The following is a 22616-nucleotide window of genomic DNA, read 5'->3' as shown; positions in this document are numbered from 1 at the left end:
CAACACTCAACATGTAGAAGGATATTAAAAAATGTTAGTCTTTTGAAAAATTCTTTTTTTTTTTCCTTGTACAAAAATCTCATTTTTGTTTGCACTCAAAATAAAAAAGAAATTACTTTTGTTCATACAAACAAAAAGTGACATTGAATTTTGATTTGATGACACTGAGAGAGAGGGAGAGGGAGAGGGAGAGGATAAGCCGTTGTACTATTTTGTTATCCTTCTTCTTCATCATCTTCGTTGCTTGCGCTAGCTTATCTTCCTCTTTGCAATTTTCCAGCCATTATTAAGGAGGTTGTGGCGGACTCTCATTCCAATTAGATTCAAAGAAGCGGAGGAGCAAAAAATCTCAGGTTTTGTAATGGCCGTGCAGTGTTATGGAGCTTTCATGGAGAAATTCCTCCTCCAACCGAGCTCCCCCTCCGATCAACTTCCCTTGACTGGCCTCACTTTCGCTGTTAAAGACATGTGAGATTTTTCTTTTTATTATTTACTGTTTTTTATTTGGTTCTGGAAATTCATGAAGGATTTGGTGATAACAGCTTGTGAGTTGTGTAACATTTTTAGTATTCTGGATATTGTCAAAGGATTTCAAATTTAATTGTAGGTGGGTTAAATCCATTTATTAGTACGACAAATAGAATTTTCCCTAGAGAACAATCAATTCATCTCATGAACATATATGTGGATCCTCGAAATAATATCGGAGAGAAACATCTATTCCACCTACAATCAAAATTTAAATCCTTTGACAATATCCAGAAGACTAAAAATATTGCACAACTTACAACCTGTTATCACCATTTATCAATGTTGATAGACATTCATAGAACTCTATTATTGATAAAATCTGAAATGTTGTTATATTTTAGTTCATTATGTTATATTTAAAAATGCCCTTTAAAAAGGGCTAAATGTTTTTGTCTGTTGAAATTTTATTTGAATTATTCTTTTAGAGTAGAAGAGATATATAGGTACTAAGGTGAAGTTTGAAATTGTGATATGGCATAAGATTACATATCCGTAAAACCTTGTCTCCGTTATCTCTTTAGATATTAATATTTGCATTCTTACAAGCCATCAGCAGTTGGTTTTCTATTGTAATGGGTCAGTAATGTGTGCAAGATGAAGCTTATTTCAATGTAGTAATTGTTGGTTCTGTCGGTTCTTTGTTTACTTTATGCATGGTCCTTCTGATATAAGTGTGTCAGTTTTCATCATGAAATTGGGGTATTGATGTCAAAGTTCTCGTTGGAATTTGAACCAAACAGATTTGATATGGATGGCCATGTAACTGGTTTTGGAAATCCTGAATGGCTAAGGACTCACCCACCTGCCAATCATACTGCCCCAACTGTGTCCACCATTCTAAGAGGAGGAGCCACATGCATTGGCAGGACTATTATGGATGAAATGGCCTACAGGTACCAAGAAAATCCAACTCTTACTCCCTTTTTTCCTCTTTTAGCCTTGTTCTTTTTGACAATTGATAAGCGACTAAAGAAGGCATAAGCTTTATAAATTGGTATCCAGAGGATACAAATTACTATTTTGCGCTGCACACCATTCTATAATAGGTCTTAAAACTATGTCTATTCCATTCTTGTCATTCTATTTCAAACAGACAACTCTGCATTGCAATGATCAAAACATGAACCAAAGCAATTAACTTATGTCAGGTTTCTAAATTCTAGTTGAAGAACTTTCACCAAATGATTTTTCCTGACAATTTCGGCCTTTGAATCTTTTCAATAGTGGGATCACTAGTTTGATAATCTTCTTTTCGCAGTATAAATGGGGAAAACTTTCATTATGGCACACCCCAAAACCCATGTGCATCAGATCGGGTACCTGGAGGATCTTCCAGTGGCTCTGCTGTTGCTGTTGGTGCAAATCTTGTGGATTTCTCCTTAGGCACGTTCTTAGTTCTTTGACCTTGAATAATTTGTGGTCTAGTGACTTCCGCCTGAAAAATGTTGTAAAAGATCATATTTAGTTTTGTAGGAACTGATACTGGAGGTAGTGTAAGAGTACCTGCATCCTACTGTGGAATACTTGGATTTCGGCCTTCACATGGTGCCGTCTCTACCTCTGGAGTAGTACCCATGGCACAGAGCATGGATACAGTAGGTAATGAATAGTGTGTCGTTGTCACTTCGTCTACATCTTTTATAATCACAGAACTGTTGGGACAACTTTGGACTCGTGATTTTGCTGATATGAGCAATACAGTATTGATTGGTAGTAAAGGCATTGATTTCTTATAAATAGAATAGACCCCATATCTCAACAAAATGCCGTCTTTCTGAACATGTTATCTCTTCTCTTCCTTCAAGGTTCTATCATCAATTTTGCATTCATGATGTAACGCCATCTATCCTGCGATATTAAAGAAGCATATCCTCTGACACCATCTTTGCATTTTAGGATGGTTTGCCAGGGATCCTGTTGTATTAAAAAAAGTAGGTTGGCTGCTGCTGCAACAGCCAGAGGTTGAACATCAAAAGCCTAGACAGGTGCTTATAGCAGAAGATTGTTTCAAGCTCTCAAGCATTCCTAGTGAACGATTGACACAAGCTTTTGTTAATTCAGTAAAGAAGTTATTTGGTGGTGAGTCGACATTTAATACCAGTTATCTTCACAGGTTGTGTCTTGATGAATGTATATTCTATAATGGTTCATACATGAACTGGAATTTGATTCTTTTACATTTAAGTTTCTTGTTGAGTTTAACGACATGTGGGGGTAGAAATTTGAATCTTTGACCTTTTGGTCGATGATATATGCTTTAACCATTTGAGTTATGCTTTGGTTGACATTCATTTTAAGCGTTTCATTTGCTCCAGGGAGAATTTATTAGAGGATCTAGCTTCATACTTTGAGATGTCTGCCATTTCTTAGACTATAGCCTTTTTGTCACATTCAACAAAAGATCGACTCATAGCCAAAGCTTTGCAACGGTGTTGTTAGTAATAGGGAAGAAAAATGATAAACATAGTATTTGAGTTCTTTTGTTCTTCCTGATATGATTTTTCAACCAAGTTGGATACTTTCTTATATGAGCCTTCAACTGCAGGCCATCCTATAAAAGAAGTAAGCCTTGGAAATTATGTTGAAGAAAAAGTTCCAAGTTTGAAGCATTTTATGATTGAAGGAAATGCAGGCAATGAGCATAGCATACCGTCCTTGGCAGCCCTTGCAAGATCGCTGCAATTGCTTCAAAGGTTCTGACCTCACCATGAATCATAATTCGAATTCTGTTGAGCTGGACTGATGATGATGTATTTTTGTCTTGAATGAACAATTGATCTTCGTCCTCCTCTCTTTTTACTTCCCCTTTGTAGGTATGAATTCAAAATCAATCACGAAGAATGGGTTAGAACATACAATCCTCACTTGGGCCCAGGAATATCAGAACGAGTATCAGAAGCCATGAGGGCAACAGATGAGAACATTGATCTGTGTCATTCCATTAGAATTGAATTACGGAAAGCTCTTGCTGCACTTCTTGAAGTACTCTCTCTATCTTTCTCACATGCTTCATGTACTAAAACTTTAAAGTAAAATAGTTTGCAACTTAACCATCATGGGTTGGCCTAGTTGTAAATAGGATTAGTGGTAAATAGGGTTACCACTATTTAGGATTTTAATATCATAAATATTTTTGACACTCAAATGTTGTAGGCTTAGGCGAGTTGTCAATTGAGATTAGTTGAGGTGTACGTAAGTTGGTTTGGACACTCACAAATATAAATTGCAAACTATGCATTTTTCTGACCAAAAGAGTGATTTGCGTGTGAAATGGATTGCTTTTATTTAGGAATGTCAATTGTGGCTGAAGTTAATTTTAGTTGACGGGTATAAATAGTGGGAACTAGGATAGGCAGAATTTGGAAAATTAGTTTTGAGGGAGAGCTCCTCAACAAACTAAAATTCATGTAAATTCTTTGATGTTACAATATAACCACTCAAGTAGTCAGTTCCTTTTCTTACGAGTCATAGGTTTGAATCTTCGCTCTTTTGTTTGGAAAAGAATATATATGTACAAATTTTTGGATGACTACAAAGTATCAAATCACAATCATATGAAATTCTGCAATGAAATTCGTTTTAGAATTAAGTGACAAATCAGACTTTGTTTGTTGTTGAATAGTCTTCTGTTGTTTCTATCTTAGGAGAGGCGATTTACTCTGAAAAAAGCAGTTTGTGAATCATACTTATAAACAAATAATCTTGAGGTGCTATTTTGGATGATTTCATTTCAGGATTTTGGGGTCCTTGCAATTCCTACAGTCCCCGGTCCCCCTCCTAAACTAAACACAGACGTCTCAGAGCTGCAGGACTTTCGTGCAAAGGCTTTCAGCTTGCTCTCCATTGCTGGGGTCTCTGGATTCTGCCAGGTTCTCTCTCTCTTAAAAGTTAAAATCAACCATTTTGATGGTTTTTGTTTTCTCTGACTAAGCAATTATCTTCAGGTTAGCATACCTCTAGGGTTGTACAATGGTCTTCCTGTATCAATATCTTTGGTAGCAAATCATGGTTCAGATGGGTTTTTGCTCAATGTTGTTCATAGTCTTTACAACACATTAGAAGAAGAAGTTAAGGCAAGCTTCTAAGAAAGACAAAAGGAAGCTAAAGGAATCTCCATTGATAATTCAAAATTGCTATTCTATTTATCCAGATTGGAAGAATGAGAATCCTACATATTGACAAGTTTTTCTTTTTGTAGCAATGAATAAATTTAAGTTCATTGGATGATGAGATATTTGTATTCCATCGTCCCATGTATTCTTTGTTTAGCTGTTGATAATGAATCTTTAGAACAATATCTCGTTTTGGTATCCGAATTTCGAGCATCTCATACTAATGAATCGCACCATCATGAAGGAGTCTTCTTGAGAATCCCATGTTAGAAAGATCGAGACTTCAGAGGTCATACCTTGGATTGCCAATTGTCATATTTATCTAATAACTAAAATGTATTAATACTCATTCAAAATGGGACTTTGAACAATAACGTGTCATGAAGAGCATATAAAATGTTGAAAAATCGTAAAAGATAGCAAACTTTTTAGATTCCATCAATAATAGACATTGATAGACGTTGATATGCTTCTATCAGTAGCATTGACAGACAGTGATAGAAGTTTATCAGTTTCTATCATTAATATAATTCAAAATTTTGCTATAACTTGTAAATATTTTAATTTATTTTGGTATTTTTAAGAATGCTCTTATAATGTTTGTATCTTTAGTATATTAACATTAAAAAAAAAATTCAAGTATAGACTATTGATATATTAAGATTATTCTTGGAATGAATTTTGAATAAAATATCAATATAATATTGGGTATACCAAAAGAATATCAAATATGCTACTCTTTATATATTCAAATGATACATGCAATGTAAATCACGTCAAATATGCTATTGATATACAACTAATATAAATAACATAAATGGACAATTGCAAATACAACAATTAGATTTAAAGTATTATTAACATATATAGTAAGCAACAACAATTTTTTTTTAATGATAGTAAAATTTGTTGATACCTATCAATAATAGAAGTCTATCATTATGTTGATATATCAATATTGTTTGCGATAGAAGTCTATTGCTAATAGAATTTTGCTATATTTGTATTTTTTTAAAAAAAAAAATATTGTTGTACACTTGATTATTATACTTAAAATTGTTATCAAATATGATTACCCTAAGATTAAAATAAATCAAATCTACTATTAAAATACAAAAGGGGAGTCTTGGTTCTTGAATGACAATGCTAACGACCTACTCGTAGTGACAATAGCATAATAGACTAGGATACTACTAAGCAAAAGGGGGCTAGTCCATACACACCACACGATGCCTAGAACACAAGGACTCTTAGATACTAGTAACTTAAAGTACACCCGACCAATAAGGGAGCCTATTTCAATCAACTTTGGCTACTATCAAATGTACCTAACCCAACTCGATCAAACTCAAGTCATGTTAGACTAGAGGAAATATCACTAACATTTGCATGAATGGTAAGCATCCAAATTCAAAATAGATAGAGTTGTGTTCCATAGATGGTGAAATTTTGTAAAATATTCTTTTAATTGTGTAAAAATGGTTTTTTATATATATATATTTACATCAGCAACTTTTTTTGATTTAATTTATAATATTTCATGGTAAACGATTCTATGTTCTTTACATCGATATCAAATTCACGAACAATGTAGAAATATCTAGATGTCAACGAAAGTTTAATTCTACTAACACACTCCACAACTTCAAAAATAATATTATTCTCGAGCATCTTATTCTTACATGTTCGAGTGATAGTTGGATCGATTTTATCTGTTTCGGGTGAAACAAAAGATAACTCAATATTAATACAAACTATATATAATTTGGCAACCCAAAGAGAGAATGGAGAGGTTGCACCAACTCCACTATATAAAATTTCACAATCCTTCACTATAAGAAGTCTCGCCTATCGCCGGCGAATGATCCCAATAATCCTTTAAGCTAAGGATGGGATGGGCAATTGCTCTTCACGGCGGAGCCGGCGACATTCCCCTCTCATTACCATCCGACCGCCGCCAACCGCGAGAGGAAACCCTCCGCCGTTGCCTGCAAATCGGCGTTCAAGCTCTCAAATCTCAGAAGCCTCCTTTGGATGTTGTTGAACTTGTGGTGAGAAATTTTTACTCTCTGTTTTTTTTTTTTTTTTTTGTTATTGTTGGTGGACTCTTGCGTTAAATATGAGCTTTAGAATCTAATGATTTAGTGTGTGGAATTTTCAAGTTTGTCTTAATTTAGTTCGAGATGGAGTGTTGAATTTGTAGTGATTTGGTCTCTAATGGGAGAAATTTTGATGAGTGATGGGGTTTTGTAATTAGTGACCAAATACAATTTTTCATGGAGGATAATGGGTTGTTACTGATTTTAATCCACGGATTAATTTTTTTACATTTCTGAGGGTTTGATCAATGGGAATATTAAATTACAATGGCTTTGAACTAAATAAACTTTTCTGTTTTTTGTCTTTTAGCTTTCTTTTCTTGAACTTTGGAAGTTTTTCCATGTTCTTTCTTTTTTGTTTCCTTTTCTTTCTGCCTGCTGAAACTCAGTGTATGTGGGTCCTTGCTTTTCTGCAAATGGGAAATTGTGTATGCTTTCGTTTGGGGATTTGAGTTTTGATGTTATAACCTAGGCTAAGAAGCATACACTGACATGCGAACACACACTAATAAGCACAGACGCTGACATGCAAACAGACACTCATACAGCCACATGCAATTTTTTTTAAAAAAGTAGAACACTGCAAGTGGGAACATGCTTTTTTTTAGAACAAAAATAAATATGTGTGCAGACTTGACATTTTGTGAAATAGGCACTTATACATTTAACGAAAGAAAAAATTAGGAAGATAAAAGTGGAAGGACAAATAACAGAAATGAGAAAAGAAAGAAATATAGTAAGAGAAGTTGCCAGCAGACGTGAATCTTGAAGTTGAAGTACTCGTTGTTGATAAAGTTAGAAAGAAGAATCGGGCAGCAGTGTTTTTTTTATTTTTTTCCTGAAAAATCCAGAATATGAATTAAGTGACTTGAGTCTTAGGGTGAAGTGTTTTACTGTGCAAAAAGTGTCCATAGTTCCATTTCAATGGGCTTTAAGTGCCTTTTAAATGGGTTGTCATTGCCAATAGTAGGCATTGTTTCATTTTTTTAAATTCCTTTTCTCCTTTGTTTTTTGCAGATGGTGTGTCCTATCGTGTTAGAAAGCAAAATAGTAATAATAAAATAATAGAGACACCAGGTGACGTGTCGGACACATCACTGACGCTCGGCCATTTTAGGGGTGTTGGTCCTTTATAGGTTATAACCAAACATTTGCTTTTTAAATGTCAACAAGAATGTTTTTTCAGCTCATTAATTAATGACTTATTAGTGTGGAAATGGATTATTGACGGGAAATTAGAGAAACTACTGAAGGGGTGTTTGCCCTATGGTTTAATCAGCCATTTCTGAAATTTTTGGACGAAAATTTGAATTGTATAAGTTCTTGTAATATATATTCTTAGTAAAAGATAACGACAGACTTAGGTGAGTTTCATAAGTCTATATATATTTTATCTTGTATAATTTATTTTGACTTGATGTAAGATGGTTCCGTGTTGAATTTGTTCTTGTACAGGTACGAGAACTCGAAAATTGTCCACATTTCAATGCAGGTAGGGGGTCTGTCTTAACAACCAAGGCAACCGTAGAAATGGAAGCTAGCATCATGGACAGTACGAAGCGATGTGGAGCTGTTTCGGGTCTCACCACTGTCGTTAATCCCATATCTTTAGCTAGACTTGTTATGGAGAAAACTCCTCATATATATCTAGCATTTGATGGAGCTGAAGCTTTTGCAAGGGAACAGGTTGGGAATTTCTATCCCTCTTTCTATGTTACTGTAGAATTAATTCTCTTTTTATACATTATATATTATTGCACAATTATAGATAGATTCATTGTGGTTCATGACTGTTTTATTTGGATCAATTTTTCTGAAAAATGTCAAGGGAGTGGAGACCATTGATTCAAGCTACTTTATCACACCACAGAACATTGAAAGGCTACAACAAGCTAAAGAGGCAAACCGAGTGCAGGTTTTCTGCTTATCTTTTATCCCAATACATGAATTAACTGCTCTCTTTCTAAGCCTCTCTAAACTTACACGTATGTTATATTGTTAAGCTAGATCAATTGTGCCAACTTCTAGGCATTTTCACATTTTAATTTTATAGAAGTGTTTAGAGTGTTATTTATAAGGAATTTAAGATAAAAAAGTGTAGAAGTGAGACAAATTGGAATTCTGCACTTTTTGAATGAGTTAAATGTTATTAATACTACATTTACGTTTTGTTTATATACTTAATATTTTGTTCATCAGTGTTGATTCTCTGTTTTTAACTCTTGTAGATTGATTATACGCAACCACTTCCACAAGCCACAGAACAAGAAACTGAGAATCCAAGTGGTGATAGCCAAATAGGAACTGTTGGATGTGTGGCTGTTGATAACCATGGAAATTTAGCTTCTGCAACTTCCACTGGTGGATTAGTGAACAAAATGGTTGGTAGGATTGGTGACACTCCGTTAATAGGAGCTGGCACATATGCTAACCATCTCTGTGCAATTTCTGCAACCGGAAAGGGTGAATCCATCATACGCAGTACCGTGGCGAGGGATGTGGCAGCTCTAATGGAGTTCAAGGGCCTGTCTCTAGAAGAAGCAGCTGCCTCTGTTGTTGAAAGTGTTCCTAAAGGCAATGTCGGTTTGATCGCCGTATCTGCCTCTGGCGAAGTTGCGATGCCTTTGACTACGACTGGAATGTTTCGAGCTTGTGCAACTGAAGATGGTTATTCAGAGATTTCCATATGGTCTTCTAAACATGATTGAATGAAAACTGTTGTGAGAAAGTCATAGCTGAGATTTGGTTATATTTTCTGTTATGGTTTGGTGTCTCTCAGCATATGTAAGAATATTCTTCCAAAATGATCTTCCATTTCATGTCTTCGGTTGTTTTCAGTGGGAAGTCGTTCTCAATTATGTTCAATAAGGTTGTTCTGTAATATACTAATAAGTTTAGTGTTTTGAAAGTATTTGTAATGTAGAGCTTAAAAAAGGACACGTCAAACGAGAAACATAGCAACAAACAAAGATTGTCTTTAGCACACCTTCATCGTTATCGTTGGGTCATGCCAACTCCCTTTGTAGCATACTCTTTCTCAATCCTCACGTTTCATTTCGTTTTACTTTGTTATAGATGGGAAACAATGAGTTCATTAATCAACAATGAATCACAACTTATAAATCCTTTCAAAGGAATGTGCTAAAGTCTCAATTACTACAATAAACCAGCAGTATACCATCATCTTTATCAATATCTTGAAAGTTTGTGTGTCTCTTTTGATCATACGTGCCTTTATACCCTTTATCCACATCACCTTCATTTCCACCCCACGTTATCCGACGTGTCAATTACCTGAGATGACATGGACACTTTGTACACTCCCTTCTACGAAACAGATTCCACGTGGTAATCTCTCCCAATTCCCTTTCATACAACACAGCTTCCCTATTCTTCATCATCTTCCATATTTAATCTCTCATCTTCTTCTAATTTCTCTGCAAAAAGAGAGAGGGAAAGTCTTCTTCTTTTTCATTATTCTCTCCAATGGCTACCGAAGGCCAAACTTTTCCACCCCAAAAGCAACAAACCCAACCAGGGAAAGAACATGTCATGGACCCTTCTCCTCAATTTACAAGCTCCCAATACAAGCCCTCCAACAAACTTCTCGGCAAGGTGGCGCTCGTGACTGGTGGTGACTCGGGGATCGGTCGAGCCGTGTGCCATTGCTTTGCGCTCGAGGGCGCTACCGTTGCGTTCACCTATGTTAAGAAGCAAGAGGATAAGGATGCTAAAGATATGCTTGAGATTCTTCGGGAGTGTCAGGCGCCTGACGCCAAGCAACCGATTGCAGTCGGTGCGGATTTGGGGTTTGACGAAGACTGCAAGCGCGTGGTCGATGAGGTCGTGAAGGCTTATGGCCGGATTGATATTTTGGTTAACGCTGCGGCGGAGCAACATAAGACCAACTCTGTGGAAGAGATTGATGAGCAGAGGATTGAGAGAGTTTTCAGAACTAATATATTTTCTCAGTTCTTCATGGTCAGGTAAGAAAATTATATATATATGCACGTAATAATGTTATATTCTCTCAACTATTTTATGATATGATGTCAATATCAGGCATGCGTTGAAGCACATGAAAGAAGGAAGCTCAATCATCAACACAACGTCGGTGGTTGCCTACAAGGGTTGCCCTCAGTTGCTAGATTACTCGGCTACAAAAGGCGCCATTGTTGCCTTCACTAGAGGTCTTGCCCTTCAGTTGGCAACTAGAGGGATAAGAGTGAATGGAGTTGCACCAGGTCCGATATGGACACCGTTGATCCCCGCTTCATTTGACAATGAAGAGATCGAAAGCTTTGGGTCTGAAGTTCCAATGAAGCGAGCAGGGCAGCCAATCGAGGTCGCCCCATCGTACGTGTTCCTAGCCTGCAACCACTGTTCTTCCTACTTCACTGGCCAAATCCTCCACCCTAATGGTTAGTTTCTCTACCCAAATTAACAAACTTAAAAAATTTGAACTCTTTTTTATCTTCTCAACTTTTCTTACTTAAAATCTTAAAACTTTGAAGTTCATCCATAATACCTTTTTAATTAGACGACCTTTTATTACAATAACACACCTTAGCTTCATCATCCCCACCTCATAATATATATTCAATAAAAACCAGAAAGTGCAGGATAACATTATCTAAGAAAATTTTTGGATGAGAGTCTAAATTGATTATTGTTGTATGGATTTCACTGCAAGTTATTAGTTCTATACACATACGACCCGAAACGAAAAAAATAGATAAAGATAGTTCTCTAATATCCAGAGATAAAAGTAAGTAAGAGAAATGATAGCTTCTTTTTCTTTGGGTGTTCATATGCAGGTGGGACTATTGTGAATGGGTAGATAGTGTGAATTGAGTACTGTGGAATCATTCCAAAAGATGTGTTGATGATACCCTTCTTGAACAACAAGGTTATTGCTTGTGTGCTTTTGTTCATAATATGTATTTTAGATATCTTTTTTTTTTTCTTCTTCTAATTTTGTATATTTAAAATCCAAGTGTTTTCATATGTGCATTTTGAATAAACTTGAGAGAGGCTTTGTAGAACTTCTTTTTTCTTTTAAGACTCGTATTCATGGTGAAATCTATATATATCTTGTTGTGTTTTAAATGCTTTCAAATTTTGAAAATCAAAAGAAAAATAGTCTTTGAAATTTTGTACGATGAAAATCATGGAAAACAACATAAAAATTCATGTTTGGATGAAGAATGAATAAAGAAAATTAAGATTTTATTCTTTAAAATTTTGATGAGAGAGAGATTGAGAGAAGGAGAGAGAAATGAATAGCATTATCACAAAGAACAACATTGGGATGTTGGAGGAGGAAAGAAGGAAGATGGAGATGACAACAAAGAAGAATAAAGTGAACAATAATCTAAGGAGAGAAGCCATCAAATTTGTGGGTCAAAATGAACAAATTAAACTCCCAAGCCAAAGCAATAGAAAGACAGCAAAAAATAAAATATTTTTGGGATATGTAATCTCTCTTTTATAATTATTTCATGGAGTTTTGCCTTGCCATGAAAGTACTTGGGTTTAAGATACCATTCATCTTTACTCTTCTTCCCAATCTCCCAATATTTTTGTTCAATCATAACAAAAGATAGTGAACAGTGAAATGTTTTACTACTTTTTAAAGTATTTTATGTGAATAGTGAGAAAAGAATGAACACTAAGTGTAATCGAATTAACAATAACAGTTGCTAAGGAGTAAATTGCCCAAATTTTGATTATATATATAAACTGTACTGATTAACTCAGGAGAATCAGTAAAAAGACAACAAATATATCAACAGTTCATGACAAATACAATGCATAAAACCCAAAACCAAAGACCTTTTACAAGCTTGAGATCAAGACTCAACCCAAGAAAAGAAAATCAAAATAACAAAGATGAAACAAACATCCCTAACAATGCAACCATCACACCAATATGACCACCTCCAGCAACAACCAAAGACGATGATCCACTGTTGTCATAGTTCCCAGTTGAGGTGTTGGTGCTAAGAATGAGAACAACCCAAGCATCGTCAATCGTCCCAACCCCAGCACCAGTATAGTTCTGATCGTTGATATACTCGCCGTCGTGGGAACGGGTGTAGTTACTGGTGACAGATATAGCATCGAGTCCACGGACGCAAGAGGGGAGAATGATGCCGTCAACGGAGGAGTTGTAGGCTATGTGACATTTTCGTAAGAGCTTAGGGAAATCTGCAAGCTTAGTTTCTGAGCTAATTTCTTTGTTGAAATTTTCAGCACTTGAACAAGGCTCATCTCTTAGCTTATAAACGAGTTTACCAGCCAAACATGCTGCATTTCTGTTATAAGAAAGCCTTGATAGATTCTTTGATTCCCTATATTCGTTAATGGCATTTAGAATGTTATCATCTTTCACTGCAAAAAATCAAAAAGTGGCCATGTCGGGGCCGATATGGTTAGGTTCTCGTTGGTTTATGTTGAGGTAAATTTAATGACCCTATTTTGTTTTTTGTTTTTCAGTTTTATCTCTCGAAAGTTCTTAATTTGTTTACCAAATGGTTTCAAAAACTCTACAAATTTTTTTTTGAAAATTAGTAACAAAAAATGTTATTCAAAACTTGTTTTTTGGTTTTGGAATTTTAGTTTTAACTTTTTGTTCATACTTCATACTTCAAAACTGAAAATATACTTATAACATGAACTAAACAAAATTATACATTCATTCTAAATTTTAGGAAACGTGGTTTCATATAATAAGAATTGGTTTAGATTTATTAAAATCATGTTTTAGAGTTATTTCAACAATTTTATAACCACTTCCAATCCATACTCTTAAACAAAAGAAAGTCGATCATCCATACTCTTAAACAAAAGAAAATCGAGATGGATGGACAAGCATTTTAAAAGAAAAGAATGATGAAAATTATGGAAATTAAAACAAACATAAACTCATGTTTGAGTGAAGAATGAAAAAAGAAAATCAAGATTTTTTTTCCTTTTGAAATTTTCATGAGAGAGAGAGAGAGAGATCAGTACCATCACAGAGAACAACATTGGGATGAAGGAGGAAGATGGAAATGAGAACAAAGAAGAATAAAGTGAACAATCTAAAGAGAGAATTGGCCATCAAAATTTGTGAGTAACAATGAAAAACAAATTGAACTCTCCCAAAGACCCAAAAGCAATAAATAATATTTTCCACTTTTGGAATATATATTTAATTAATTCTCTGATCTTTTCAAATCATGTGGGCTATTTGCCTTGCCATGGAAGTTAGGGTTTCAGATACCATGCATCTTCTTTACCCTTCTTCCCATTTTCCCATTCTATTGCTCTCTTCTTCTTCACACTTTGTACTAAAATAATAACACTTTTACCTCCATCTTCATCTTCATATTACACATACTAAAATAATATTCCTAAGTAGGGTGAGCCGTTGTAATGACACATTCAAACTTTATATCGTAGATAAATTGGATTCTCATATTCGTGCTAACGTTAAAATTGGACCCTCGATCGATTTTACATTGTAGGAATAATTATAACAATATATTGTATAAGTTTACGAGGGTTCAATTTCTAATAGTTTGCTAGCGTATTTGTAACTATCGTCATACTAATTTTCACATTTGACAATCTTAACCTAATAATAATAATTTTCACATTTGGTCCCCAATGATCTCTCTTTAAATAAAAGTGTCTTCCTATGTTAAAAAATTGTAGCAAAAGGAATACCTAAACAAAAAAGCATATATATATTTATGACTTTCATGAATTGAATACCTAAACAAAAATTAAAGTGAAGTTTTTTGATGTCCTCAAACCAAAGCTTGGAATAATCATAACTTCATACTTTTTGGCTTTCTTGCAACTAACACCTAACATATATATGACTAATTAGTCATATTCATCAACTTTTTCATTTTTGACTAAATTTGGGAATAGTTTTCAGAACAATTAATAAATTAAAGTATTTACAAACTATACCAATATTTTGGTATAGATTTCTATCATTTTCACTATTTATCAATGTTTATTATTGATAGAATCTAAAAAATTTGTTATACATTGTAAATATTTTGTCAAATTTACTGTTTTTTATATTTTCTCTAATTTTTAATAAGCATAGTTAGGATAACTATTTATTTTTTCTATGTATTTTATATTTGTATTATTATCATATTTTGATAATTAATTCTTGAAAGTATTTACAAATAGAATGATACTTTAGGTCTGAGTTAAAATTTCAATCATCAATTTTCGACTAGGATTAAAATTTTGGTATTAACAGTAACTAGTTTGTCAATTATTCTATTTTTAAAAATTTCTGATTTTGGTATAATTTGTAAATATTTTGCTTTAGTTTGATATATATATATATATATATATATATATATATATATATATATATATATATATATATATATATATATATATATATGAAAATGCCACTAATTAAATTATATCAAAATATGAATATTAATAAATCTTACATTTGTATTTATGTATATTTAATAATCCGATTTGGCAAATTTGAGAAAGACTATTCGTTACTAATTCATTTCCCGATACCCTCCGCCGCCTCCATCCCCTCCCCGGACGTTTTTCTTCTCCGGTAACCTTGCTCAGCTCTGCCCTCTGGTACTGCTCTCCCCCTGTTTTATCTATTGTTCAATCTTTTTTCATTGTTCTATCCATAAACTTGGTAAACCAAATCATTTTTCTACTACATCCTAAGTGAAAATAATCTCTGAGATGTTGAATAAATGTTTGTTTAGAGAAGAGAGAGGGAACGATTCTGAAATCATCTGTTGATGATCGGTTATTGAGATAGCTAGACAAGGAATGGCGTGAGTGAAGGTAACATTCTTCAATTAATTTCTGTTAGGTTTTCATTTTTTACCGTTTTCTGTTGCTTAGATTCTTTTTTCTTTCAGATCAACAGTAGGGCAGTTTGAGCTTGAGAATCATAGGAAGGAGTTGGACAAGATTAATAAGGATATTGCTAAGCGCAAAACAGTAACTCATCTAACTCCATCCCTTCTTCTTCGAAGTTTCTTTGTATGTTTTACTTTTCTGTGATATTGGATTTCATATCCCCTTTTCTGTGTTTTTACAAATGTTGGGAGCAATTACGAGTAGATAGAGAGAATTCCTCAAAAGGGAAAAAGAAAAATTGTGCAGAAAAAGAAAGAAAAGTTACAAAAACTAACTATAAACTTCCATTTCAATATGATCTTACACAAAATATATACAAACAACAAATGTATTATATAGTCTACCTGTTGTGGAGAGGATCTGGACAAGAAGGAACAACTCTACTTGAGGTGGTAAAGAAGGAATCATTCTTATTATTGAGTTTTGATAATGATCCAATTAATTCAAACTTCCTCTCCTTCATCAACTTTCTAATTTCAAAAGCTTCATACCCTAAAATTGAAACACTTAACAACAAAATTACTATAAGAAACCCCACTAATTCCCTCCTTGACATCATTCAATCTTTTGAAATCTTGAGTGTGTGAGTGAGAGAGAGAGAGAGGAAGAGATGGGGTTTTTAAGAAGTTTAGAAAGATGGGTTTTTTTTAAAAATGATATTTGTGTTCTTTGTTCATTGGTTGAGATTAATTTTGAAGTATATTGGAATAGTTTTAAATGTGGAAACAATGGTGTAAAGGAGAGGGGAAGAGAGGATTAATTATAATCAATATAATGGGGTTTGTTGTTTAGTTATTTTAATTTGTTTGTGTCTGATCCTAATGTAGATAGCTATTGTTTCAATGTGTAATATGTGACAACAAAAAAGTATCATATTATATTAATTACTACATATTTTCAACATGCAAGTTTATTTTATATTGCATCCAACTATAGAAATTAAAGTTTTCCATGTTAAAAATAATTATTGTATGGATCGATGTTAGAAAAGAGTATGATAGACTGAAAAATGATCAACTGAATAGAAGACAAACAGTCGGCTGAAAATTAGGAGTAGTTTGGTCAATTTTAGAAAAATATAAATTGACATTATCTTTAAGCTCTTTATATGTCGATCTAAACAGGCTACTTGATCAACTGATGGTCGGTTTGTGTACTCCTTCATGATCGAAACTGGTTTCAACTTTTACTAAACCGGCTATAGTCGATTCAATATCAGATTGGTCGAAAACCTACTTCAACCAACCGATGCAGAGTCAAAAAAAACAGTACATGATAGCTTTGGAGAAAACATATATTTTAAGTTGATCTCTTGTTCTAAAAAATGTCTAAAAGAAAATAGTTATTATAAAATTAATTTTAAAATTACATTGAACAAATAGTTTCCATGTTGAATGGTTAGGGTTTAGGTTTTGGAGAAAACATATTTTATTCTGATTTTTTTTTCTTAATTATAATTAACTTTTTGCAATTGATTGGTCTTTTTCTTTTTCATCTTCTTTTTTCCTTTTATTTATTTTTAATGCTTCTTTTCTACTATCTATTATTTTTATTACTAAAGTATTTTGTCGACTGAGATGGTCTTCTTATAATCTTTTGGATCTCTTTTTCCCTACTCACTCTCCATTTGTTATAACAATTACCAATTTTAAATTCAAATTCATATCTCATTTTATTTACATATTTTGGTCATTAGACTTATGAATTATTTTGATTTTTTGTCTCTAAATATTTAAGGGTATCTAGTTTAACCTTTGAACTTAGTAATTAAGAAACAAAACTAACAATTTTGGTCCATAACTTTAATGTCTTGAGCAAAATAAGGATGTAAAAATGTACTAATATATTAATACAAAGCTATATATAGACTAGGGACAAGCATTTGAGAAGTTGATATTAGACCATATTTAACTCTCAGTAGTAAAGAAATTGCAACATTTACTCAATCAGGCAAGGCAGGTGAATTATGATTGAGTAGACATTATAGAAGAATAGCAGGATGAGACGCTCTTTCATGTTGTATGCTTTGAGTGTCATATCAGGTAAAATCTTAAAAACTTTACAAATGTATCAATATCAATTTACACCTTTCTCTAGATTTTATACAACGGAACTTATAATTTCAGTCAATTTAGACCTTCCATTACAATCCTTTGAAAATCATACTTGTATTCATTCTCAAACGTATGTAGACTTCTCCAAATATCGGTTTTAAGGAATAAATTATTGGAGTAAATACCTGAACAATTTTCAATGAAAATTTTATCTAAGAGTCTGAATTATTCATTCAAGTATGTCTAAAGATTTAATCGGTACAACTATTAATATGTCAAATGAAGTTTTTTCAAATAAAATATACTAAAGAATAATGAAAATTGATACGCTTACAAAAGTTCAAAGTCATACCTTCTGCCACTGTGATATATGTTTATAGGTCCAGATCTTCCTAACAATGAAGAGACCAACCAAATGAAATGGAAAAATGCAAGAGAATAGATTAGAGATGGATGAATCCCACATGTCCTTGTAATAAGGTTAGTAAAATCTATCGAGACCTTATATATATAACATATAAGATGTTTTTTTTTGTTCAATTAATGAATGATATGGTTTTGCTAAACATGGCAAGTATTAGAGACCATTGGTCTCAAAGGAAGTTATATAGTTTGTAATCTACAATCTGTTTAACAAAAGTGGAGGGGAAGTTTAGTTTTCATACGGCAACAGTGAAGAGATATAGTTTGAGAATGACAGCAAGAGCTAACTGCAGCAAGAAGATACTGGCCACAATCAAAAACCACCTCTCACCGGCTGACTTTATGTGAGCTCGTAGATTGAGTGCCACAAATGTTGCTGACATGAACCCGGCCACACCCGCAATAACCCATCGGAAACTTTCCAATGGAACAACTGAAAGACACTACAAATACAAAAGGCAACACACATTTCAGCATCCCAACAAGTAGAGAAGTGTATATCGAGGTAAACATTTGGGTGTAACAATCAACTGGTTGATATCTTTCATGATATCATGGAAATTAACACAAAAGGTCAAAGGGTACCAACATGTCATAAAGAGATTATGTAAACTTTTCATATCAGAAGGAAACAGATTTTACAAGAAATAATGAGATATAAAAAATATATATACATGATGAAAATAGGCATGAACACAAAAACAAAACCAAGACAATGTGATACAATACAAATTTAGGCCATGAGTAAGACAAGGACAGGTTATACATTGTTTGAGATCCACTGCAATCTGTATCTTTTCTTTTATAAGAACAGGGGATGGAGGATCAAACTTCCAATCTTTAAGGATAAAAGTAATGTCAATTACTAATGAGCTAAGCTCAGTTGGATTTCTTTTCCTTTTCTTTTTCTTTTGTTTAATTTACAGGAAGGGGGAGGGAAGGAGATTTCAAGAGAAACAAAAGAATATGCAATTTAGAATAAGTAATAGTATTGATCATGGACCGATTAGACTTACCAGTGCTGGGATGAATACAAACAAGGAGTAGCCATAGAGACATAAGAGCTGAACAAGGCCAGATGGCACCGAGAAGTACTTGAGGATTACATAAAGTCCAAGAGGAACAATTGTGACATATCCATAGAACAGACCAGCAGACCAGGTTACCAAATTTATGTCATAGTTCCAATCTTTATTATGTAACTTGTGTGCCACGTATGTTACAAACGTTCCAATAGAAGCAGCCACAAATATCAAGGTAGTACATATCCAAAATGGTCCGTATCTGGGGAGAAAATGAAATTACAATCAGAGAAACTTCAGCATATAAATTGATCCTCACTACCACTACGAACAAGGTCATCAGGTATAATGATCAACATTTACTAAGTCTAACCTTCAGCTAATAACCTTCAGACGTATATACAACAATAGATTCTGAAAAAATATTATAACTTTTCTAGAAAGCATTACGGTAAGAGAAAAATTGGAAGCAGAAAAATGGAGAGATTATTGAATGTTTTTTCCTTTTATCAAATTATTGACAAACATTGGTGAATTTGTCATCTAGAGTAAAATTCCACAGGAAGTTGGAACTTCTAGCTACACTAGAAATTTAATGCCTTAATTCACTATTGTTTAGTTTTCTACAAAATAAATTGTCTACAGAAAATTCAAACCCCTATCCAAGGAAATTTCCATTTTATTTGTAGATATTTCAATATCAATCTTCCATAACAAGCAACAATTGGTGCTCAGTAAGATGACACACATTTGTATAGTTACAGAAAAAACGCTTACAGATCTGGAGTGTCGGCTGTCCTTTCATTGAAAGTTCCTCTAAATGGAAAAAGTGAATCTTTGATTCTCTCTAGCACGTCTGATGTATCAACATCAAAATATTGTTTGTAGGAAGAAACTGCGAAGGTCCGAAGCCAACCACCACCACCACCACCACCACCCTGTTGGGGGGATTCATCAGAGCTAGAGATAGGTTTTGAAAATGTATCTGCATCAGATAGATTTACCCATTAGCTCAAACTTAAAGCTTTTTGACAATATTGTCGAAGACAAGATAAGATTTCTTAAAATATTAGGAGGAAATTATAGTTTTTGTCTAATTTTCTTTGAAATGAATAAGATGTCTTAAATGGAAGAAAGATTAGTACTTTATTTTTATATCCGTGAGTGTCTGGGCTAGCTTATGTACACCTTGACTAATCTCACGAGACAACTTTTCTACCCTTACAACATTTGAGTAAGGTAACTCATAGGAAATTAATTCTAGGTAGGCGGCCACCATGGGATTGAACCCATGATCTCTTAGTTAGTTATTGAGACTGTCTCCTTAACACCTATTAGTACTACGAATAAGAACATGAACTTCTGAACTAAGTAACCATCATGCTTAATGAGACAAAAACTAGAAAAGCATACCATTATAAAGAAGTCAATGGTTGAACAAATCCCAAAAGATGAAACCATTAATATAGTGGGAAGTTTGTTATCTAAAACTTCTTATTGGTACAAGGGAGAAGAGTTGGTCTGTTATCTGTAAGTAATAAGGAACTATATTCTTGATGTACATAACTAAATTTTGCGTGGTCAGACCACCTAGGTCCCTGCTAACTAATTTGTACAACCATCCATTCATCTGTTCTCTCATCAAATAGGGCAAGAGATGAAAGTTTTAGTGCCTCTCAACCTAGGTCTACCTTAGGAAGATAAAATCTAATTTTTGACTTGATCACAAAAACACCTAAAGAGATTTACCAGTAGAATCACCTTCTCATATCTAAGTAGATTAGATTAAAAATAATGTTGAGCTAAAAAACGAAAGAAAAATCTTAAATACCATCAGCATCACGAGGAGGTTGAGAACCACCAGAGATCTTTCCTTGAGTTCCAGAAGGAGGAAATGTTTGAAGGTTTGAGTCTACAGTAACAAATCAATCAGTTATCATCTTGAAACAAATAGCCAAAAATAAAAATACAGTCAAGTGGGTCAAAATGAAACTCTAATACTTGATCCCAATCCTCATAATTTGTGATTATCCTTAAACATCACTTCAAGATCTTAGTCAAAAATCAAAATTTCATTCAACAATGCTTCTCGCCCAGTGAAAATTGATATCCAATCCCTTCCCATTTTCCATATTAATACTTATTTAGATCTACCACAGGTAAGCAAACTAATTGATCTTCAAATGTCAGTCCAATTATACGTCAATTTTAGATCCTAAAGAGCATAAACCTCCTATAAGAACCCTAGATCCTTTTTCCCATCTACATTTCTCCGGTAAGCCAAAAAACCAGAAAAAGTTCAACATTTTCGGAATTCATGTAGCCTATAATCCCAATCACACACAAAATTCAATATTAAATCTCAGAATCCATAAGACGGAGTCGGATAGAAGAAATTACACACCAGTGAATTTAACGGTCATTTGTCCCTGATCTGGAACGGCCTAGGAATCAAAGAAGAGAAAAAATTGAGAAATCAATCAAACTGAATCGGATTAGAGTAGCTAGAATGTGATTTGAAGAACAGTGGTGCAGATTCGAGAAATTAAAAAGGAAAAACGAAGAAGGCTTACGGGCACAGATCCAGAAACATTTTGGTTATCTATAGTCGTATAGTTACCACCGGACATCATCTTCTTTCGTCTTCTTTCGTCTTCTTTCGTCTTCTTTCTTCTTTCTTCTCCTTCTTCCTTCTCGTTGCTCTTAGAGATCTATCCTCATGGTTTCAGACTCAATCAGCTTTCTTTTTTTCATTTTATTTGTTTGTTAGTATTCTTTTTCTTTCTCGAGGTTATTAGTTATTACACTTTCTTCCTCTATGTTCCATTATTTACATTTAGACCCCTAAATTTAGGGCAAAAAGACTATACTTCTCGAAAAAATGGTTAAAATTGGTATGACGTTGAAAGTCAAGTTAGAGGTTCAGTTCTCATTTTTTTATAACACAAATTTTGTACAATTAAGTTGTGCTTATTTTGGAGGAATATGTTGTTGTGAATTAATTTCTTATCGATTTTCTTGACACCCAAATGTTAAAAGTCGTTTGCACGTCAGATTAGTTAAGTTGCGCGCGTAAACACTCATGGATATAGAAAAATAAGAAAAAAAACTGGAGCTTACCTCACTAGTATTGACTTAATCTCCATCCTGAAAAGTTGTTAAAATTTAGTCGATAATCACACTATTTGATAATGGTTTGTATGCTTGACAATTATTTTATTTAATGTGTCGATATACATATTTTTAGAAAAAAAATTGAATTAGAAATCCTTTCATCTCCAACCTTTTTTCCAATAAATCATAGATTTTGATCTATTTTGTCGACTCCAAAAATTTATCCACAATAATTGTCCTTGAAATTAGATGTTCTATCTTATTGGAAGTATAATATGAACAAATAGTCAATTGAGAATTCAATTTTACGAATGTCGATAAAATTATAATATTGACGGATATCTC

The 22616-nt window shown here is 33.6% G+C and overlaps 5 protein-coding genes and 1 long non-coding RNA gene across 7 annotated transcripts; 4 read left to right on the top strand and 2 right to left on the bottom strand.

Moving 5' to 3' along the window:
* The first annotated feature begins 109 nt into the window (after window positions 1–109).
* On the top strand, window positions 110–4902 carry LOC101209171 (amidase 1). Its single transcript, XM_004135576.3, has 9 exons — window positions 110–468; window positions 1272–1424; window positions 1790–1914; window positions 2005–2130; window positions 2428–2610; window positions 3077–3224; window positions 3345–3513; window positions 4266–4400; window positions 4476–4902. The coding sequence occupies exons 1-9, from the start codon at window positions 362–364 to the stop codon at window positions 4614–4616; spliced, it is 1287 nt and encodes a 428-aa protein (XP_004135624.1). The 5' UTR covers window positions 110–361; the 3' UTR covers window positions 4617–4902.
* A 1480-nt stretch (window positions 4903–6382) lies between these two features.
* On the top strand, window positions 6383–9676 carry LOC101208927 (isoaspartyl peptidase/L-asparaginase 1). Its single transcript, XM_004135575.3, has 4 exons — window positions 6383–6694; window positions 8198–8428; window positions 8571–8657; window positions 8971–9676. Exons 1-4 carry the CDS (start codon window positions 6533–6535, stop codon window positions 9448–9450), a joined length of 960 nt encoding a protein of 319 aa, XP_004135623.1. The 5' UTR covers window positions 6383–6532; the 3' UTR covers window positions 9451–9676.
* Window positions 9677–9861: 185 nt separating this feature from the next.
* On the top strand, window positions 9862–11772 carry LOC101208683 (NADPH-dependent aldehyde reductase 1, chloroplastic). Its single transcript, XM_004135574.3, has 3 exons — window positions 9862–10728; window positions 10805–11163; window positions 11560–11772. The coding sequence occupies exons 1-3, from the start codon at window positions 10229–10231 to the stop codon at window positions 11580–11582; spliced, it is 882 nt and encodes a 293-aa protein (XP_004135622.1). The 5' UTR covers window positions 9862–10228; the 3' UTR covers window positions 11583–11772.
* A 669-nt stretch (window positions 11773–12441) lies between these two features.
* Window positions 12442–13911, bottom strand: LOC101208442 (uncharacterized GPI-anchored protein At5g19250). Its single transcript, XM_004135573.3, has 2 exons — window positions 13757–13911; window positions 12442–13135 (listed from the first exon to the last, which is right to left on the bottom strand). The coding sequence occupies exons 1-2, from the start codon at window positions 13845–13847 to the stop codon at window positions 12621–12623; spliced, it is 606 nt and encodes a 201-aa protein (XP_004135621.1). The 5' UTR covers window positions 13848–13911; the 3' UTR covers window positions 12442–12620.
* Window positions 13912–15215: 1304 nt separating this feature from the next.
* LOC105436325 lies at window positions 15216–18351 on the top strand. 2 transcript variants are annotated; one of them, XR_004214135.1, is made up of 5 exons: window positions 15216–15361; window positions 15499–15580; window positions 15658–15739; window positions 17609–17700; window positions 18093–18351. It is a non-coding gene; the product is annotated as an uncharacterized LOC105436325 (long non-coding RNA). The 2 variants fall into 2 exon arrangements; XR_004214136.1 differs by having other exon boundaries at window positions 17577–17700.
* LOC101208198 (protein YIPF1 homolog) lies at window positions 18156–21916 on the bottom strand. The gene is made up of 6 exons (XM_004135572.3): window positions 21731–21916; window positions 21562–21601; window positions 20989–21069; window positions 19935–20142; window positions 19152–19419; window positions 18156–18578 (listed from the first exon to the last, which is right to left on the bottom strand). The coding sequence occupies exons 1-6, from the start codon at window positions 21788–21790 to the stop codon at window positions 18372–18374; spliced, it is 864 nt and encodes a 287-aa protein (XP_004135620.1). The 5' UTR covers window positions 21791–21916; the 3' UTR covers window positions 18156–18371.
* Window positions 21917–22616: the final 700 nt, after the last annotated feature.

This window comes from Cucumis sativus, chromosome 1, assembly GCF_000004075.3.
Source record: "Cucumis sativus cultivar 9930 chromosome 1, Cucumber_9930_V3, whole genome shotgun sequence".
Classification (NCBI taxonomy): Eukaryota; Viridiplantae; Streptophyta; class Magnoliopsida; order Cucurbitales; family Cucurbitaceae; genus Cucumis; species Cucumis sativus.
This window is presented reverse-complemented; position numbering and strand designations above follow the sequence as displayed.